General features: G+C 41.5%; 1 protein-coding gene across 1 annotated transcript in view; it reads right to left on the bottom strand.

Moving 5' to 3' along the window:
* Nucleotides 1-1,594: 1,594 nt before the first annotated feature.
* The window catches only part of METTL24 (methyltransferase like 24), a 47,430-nt gene continuing 43,478 nt past the window's right edge, over nt 1,595-5,546 (bottom strand). Inside the window, exon 5 of the mRNA XM_018560279.1 lies at nt 1,595-1,985. Within this exon, the coding sequence (XP_018415781.1) occupies nt 1,671-1,985 (315 nt within the window). The 3' untranslated portion in view covers nt 1,595-1,670. The remainder of the gene's footprint in view (nt 1,986-5,546) is intronic.

Here is a 5,546-nt window from a genome sequence, read left to right as displayed (position 1 = left end):
AAAAAAACCTGTTTCCTGGGTTTGGGTTTAGGTCCACTTTATCATACAGTACTTTCTTGTAAGGTAGCATTTTACATCTTGTTTAAAAAAAGAAAATCTTTTCATTTTGGAAGGCTTGCCAGACAAATAAATGTGAATTTATGTGATCATGGAATGACAAGGTTTTACTAATTCTCTGTATTTTTCAGAGTGCGCTATTACAGCCCGTGTTTGAAGTGACAACATTGACAAAAGATAATAAATTGCATCTATCTGCTCAAAACTATATAGGTCATTGCTGCACTTTCAAAAATTACTAGTCTACCGAGGACCTGAGACAATACCACAACATCATAAGGTGCCTCACAGTGTATTCTTACTTATTGGATGGATTTCACCTTCATGTTACACCCCGAATATGGGTGTAACATCACACATGGTCCGAAAAGTAAACTTAGACCTTAAAGTGACATTAAACCCTCAGATTTTTTAACATAAACCAATACTGTAATGTGTGCCTTACTGTAATCCATGGTTGTTTCCCTTCTCTTTGCTGCTCTTCCTTTTAAATCCTCATGTCTTCTCATGCTCTGCAGAACTTCCCTTTTCAGCTCAGGGCCTCTTCCTGTAGTGCTGACTTAGGTTTCAAGCCTATACAAACTAATACACAGACACCGTGTATCCATTCCTGAGACAAGGCAGTCTGCTGCAAAACAGAAGTTCTGCAGAGCATGAGAACCGATACAGATTTAAAAGGAAGAGCAGCAAAGAGAAGGGAAACAACTATGGATTACAGTAAGGCACACATTACAGTACTGTTTTATGTTAAAAAATCTGAGGGTTTAATGTCACTTTAAATTTCCATAAATGTATAAAATGTCTTCTTATTCTAGCAACATCTTTTTTTATATAAGTGAGACTGCTCCAGGAATATTCCATATCATGAAGGATCACAAATACATTTAAAAGAGAACGATGGGGTAATCTTTTTATCCCATAGTTCTCTACAGGGTCATGGGGGACATATACTAACCTCCTCCCGTGACCCAAACTCATGATATAGTGGGCTATTGCCCGCTACATACTGAGAGCGCCGCAGCCGGAACGGATTCCGACAATAATGTCCAGATCCACCCAGCTGGCTAATTGACAACGGGCTCTGCCTATCAGCTGACAGTCACGGCTCTCTGCAGGAGGTTGATCGGGAAGTGAGCGAGCGACGGTATGTGTTCACTCATTTCCTGATCTATAGAGTCAATGTGTGACAGTTTCAATGTCACAGGTCGGCTCTAACTATAAGGATGAGTGTAAATCACTCACTTCATAGTTCTCCTTTTAAGTTTCTCGACCAGCACACATTGAGTGTTGTGTTACAATTCTTGGAAAATGACCCTTTCATCCATCAGAACCAAAATGCCTCGCTTTACTGCATGAATGAGAATGATGCATTTACAAGTTGTAATATGCAAACACTTACATAAATATGTCAAAAAAGTGCTGCAAATAATGATGTGATCAGCAGAAAAATGTCTATGAGTCACACAATAAAATTCCCTTTTCAATATGTGACCTGGCAAGCGTTATTTATAAAAAATGTAATTTTATACAATTTAAATAAGCAAATATTTCTGCATCCAGCAGATTTCGGTAAAATAAAGGTTTCTATCAACAATTCTGTAGACATGTCCATTTCATGACCACCTTGTATTAACCCAGCTAAGGATATAACAACTGCTTGCATTGAAAGCTTCTTTCTTCAGGAACATTTGTGGTTTAGATAAGTCCTTATATGTGTAGAAAAGTCTGAAGTCTTTGCGTTCAAGTTCTTTAAACAAGCTGTACCAGAATCTCACAACGGTACTGTCATTTCCACTGACCTCAAATCCAGGCCAGTGAAGGTGGATCTCCACAACAAGCTGTCCTATCTGCTCCACAATACCTTCTAAAATGAGATTCTCCAAGATCTTCCACTCTGCACTCTCCATGTCTGCCTTCAGGATATCAATCTGGAAAACACATAACAATAACAAAGTGGAATCAGTTACATTTCTGTAGCTTTCATCACACTTATCACATTTCACAGAGAAGGTCATCAAAGAAGAGCGATTTATTTACATCAGGTAAATACTATTCATACATAGGTGCGAGATGATCTTTTGGAGCAGCATTCTCATAGATAGGAAGTACATACACACCACCAAGGCAGATTTATGTGTCTGAAACTTGCCTTGGACTATGCTTGCAGATCCGACTGCCATCCAGTGCTTATGGGTCCACGCTATTCCCAGACAAAAGACAGTGCTCATCAGACTTGAGGCAGATCTCTTAGACAAAGTATCTTTTGTGTGAAGGATCATTTAATAAACACTGACTATTTCTTCTACAGAAAATATATAAACTAAAGAATACACATGTCAGATCATTTTAAAACGATGTTTCTATACACAGGAAATGCACAAGCATCTCCATATAAGTGCTCATTTACCTTACTTCCAGTTACACATACCATTTTTTTTTGCAATCCTTAATATTTATAGAAAACGTTGAGTTTTGTTTGACCAGAGGGGGAATAAAATGTCAGACTTTTTGTTTGCCACTGGGCAACTTACAACACATTTACTTCTTTCTTTCGTGTTCTGACACTCCTACCAGACAATGCAACTCCCTCAAAATGAGTGCCTGAGATGTAAATTGGATGAAATCTGGATGAAATTTGTGCAGATGCTTGAGTGCAATGACCCATTGGTAGCGTTTGCACACCAGGAACAGCTGACTACAGGTACAGGTAACGTATGCAAGGTCAGAACACAGGCCAGGGTCAATAACTTCCTATTGGAGCAGAGCAAAAACAATAACCAAAATTTAGGTCAGTCACAAACTGAGGTTATACACAGAAGAGAGGATCACAGAACCGAGGCACCAAGTCAGTAAACAAAAGCAGGGTCTTTGTTACAAGACAAAGATATATTCCAGAAGCGAGCTGAAGACCAGTCAGTAATTAGCACAGGGCTCATGCCGGTTTAAATATGCAGTCTGGCGCCAACAAGCACGCTAATGTGTGCCCGCCTGTATGCGAGCACACAAACGCTTACCTCCTGCAATCTCAGCCAGCCCTTACTTCCCCATAATCACCCAATTTTCCCTTTCTCCAATATCAGCCAGCCACCCCACTACCCAGGATGCCCCAATACCTGTTCTCACCACCCAACATGCCTGCATTACTCTTCTATCACCACCCACCTCTCCTGCACCTCCCCCTTCTCTCAAACCAACCACTACAAAAACCACACACAGCCCCTGAATCCCCCTCCCGTAGCACTCACTGCGCAAACCACCATGCCTGCAACCCATTCTCACAGCACTCACCACATCTGCTCCCCCCTATCTGAGCACCCAACGTACCTGCCCCCCTTCTGTCTGCACCCACTGCACTCCCATTCTTTCACCACCTGCTGTGTCAGCACCCATCTCATGCCTGCAGCTCCTCCTACAGCACCTAGCAGCCTAGACACATTAGCCCCCCAACTCACACCGAATGCGTGCAGCACAACACCAACATGCCTACAGGCTCTCCCCAAATAACCCTGATCCTCCACTCCACCCTCGTGCTCTTAAACTGCACCTGCAGGCCCTACTTTCCCCTTTCACCATCATGTCTACATCCCCCTTCTCTAACCACCATACCTGTATCCCTCACTCACATTTGCATCTTCTCTCTGCTCACACTCCATGCCTGCACAAAGTACAGGCCAAACTCTCATCAATGCACCTCCTGCACCACCACTGCCACCACTTTCCACTTCACCTGTATAGTATCTCTTATCCAACATTTGCATGAACTGCCACCCAAACCCCCCCGCACATTACAATACATGCCCTTAAATCCCCTTCCCACTTCCACAGCTGTGCCTCTCCCCTTCACCGCCACGCCTATAACCACTCTCTCCCCTAGCCTGTGCACAATTTCCCCCATACTCACTCCATATCTGCCCCTGTACCCCATGCCTGCAGGAAGTGCATGCCACCTTGATATCCAGTGCCCCCAACCCTCATCCTCACTTCTGCTCTGAACACTGTGCCTACAACCTCCCTCCTACCACACTGCTCATCCCACAGCCTTGTGCACTCTTGCTAGTGTTTAGATGAGAAGGATTGTTTGAGCTGTCTTTCTTAGACAAATGCATTTTCTGCTTGAAATCACATAATTCTGATGAAAACTATGGAAAAAAACAAATCTTTGGACCCAGAACAGAACTTAATCCTGAAAAAAAAAAAAAGATTTCCCTACATCAGTTTTAAACTGTAGAGCCCGTCACTATGTGTATGGTGCCGAAGCTAGCCGAAGGATCGGCCGAAGCTACGGCCAGATCCTTCGGCAGCTTTGTGAATAGACCCCTAAGTGACACTTACAGTATATATCATCCACAAGTCTGCCAGTTAGTACTTCACAGTATGCAATTCTTGTGTGATCATCACCAATGTTCCCTGAATGATATGGGTGTCTGTTGGATGGCCACATCTCACATCACAAAACTTGTGGTGCTAAGAAAGAGGTAATGTCTAACCTCATTGTTTCATTACAAACAAAGCAGTAGGAAAGTCAAAAACTCTGGTGTCTATTGAACTGCCCAGACATAATAAAACACACTGCAACTCCCTCCAGTTTATATTGCAGTCATTTTCGGCAGTGTTGTGGTGTGACAGACAGCATGCTATGTTCTCACAAGCAAGCTATCCATACAGATTAGCCATCCAACATGCTGCCCACACACTACATCTAAAATGTCACAGCAGTTTGGTTGGTTTGATTTTTATAGCAATAGATCTCCTATTTTCCACTGCTGTGACATCTACCCAGTTTTATTCCAATAATTGTTCCAACATTCATGTCAGGGTAAAAATTATTCCTTTTTTATGAAGAAAAGTAAAACTATAGTGTTTAAATATATACAATATTTTGTATTATCTTATTAATCATGTAAATATAAAATGTTGTATAAGAATATTCTTGTTTACCATTTGCAACCTGGAGGTACAATTTAAGAGCAGGGGCTTCCATATGCTTTTCTTTGCAACTGGTATGCTAAAAATTGCCCTGAATATCAGACACATTGTTCTTTCTCCCAGCAGAGAGTGGAACCTCTTAAATAAGACAGGCTAAGGAGGCTGACAAAAAGCATGTTAGCAGTGCTGGGCTTACCCTTTAATAAGCCCAGTATGCTTTTTAGACTGAGTTAAATGGATGCAGCCATGTTAATTTGGAAAATAAATACTTTATACAAACAATAAATAATCAGTTTATACATTTACTAATTAAAAAAAGACCAACATTCAATATACTGTAGCTTTTAACAACAGCAAGGATTTTCCAGCATCACAATTCTTTTTTCACTCACAAATGATTCCTTGCAAGCAGTGGCGACTCTAGGAACAATATATAGGGGGGGCACATAAGATACCACAGTCAAAATGGGGGGGCACTAATAATTTTCACCATTAAATCATACCACTGAAAATAACTAAACAGGGGCGTAACTAGAAATCACAGGGCCCCATAGCAAAGTTGT

Source organism: Nanorana parkeri, unplaced genomic scaffold (assembly GCF_000935625.1).
Source record: "Nanorana parkeri isolate BGI_ZX_2015 unplaced genomic scaffold, ASM93562v1 scaffold445, whole genome shotgun sequence".
Classification (NCBI taxonomy): Eukaryota; Metazoa; Chordata; class Amphibia; order Anura; family Dicroglossidae; genus Nanorana; species Nanorana parkeri.
This window is presented reverse-complemented; position numbering and strand designations above follow the sequence as displayed.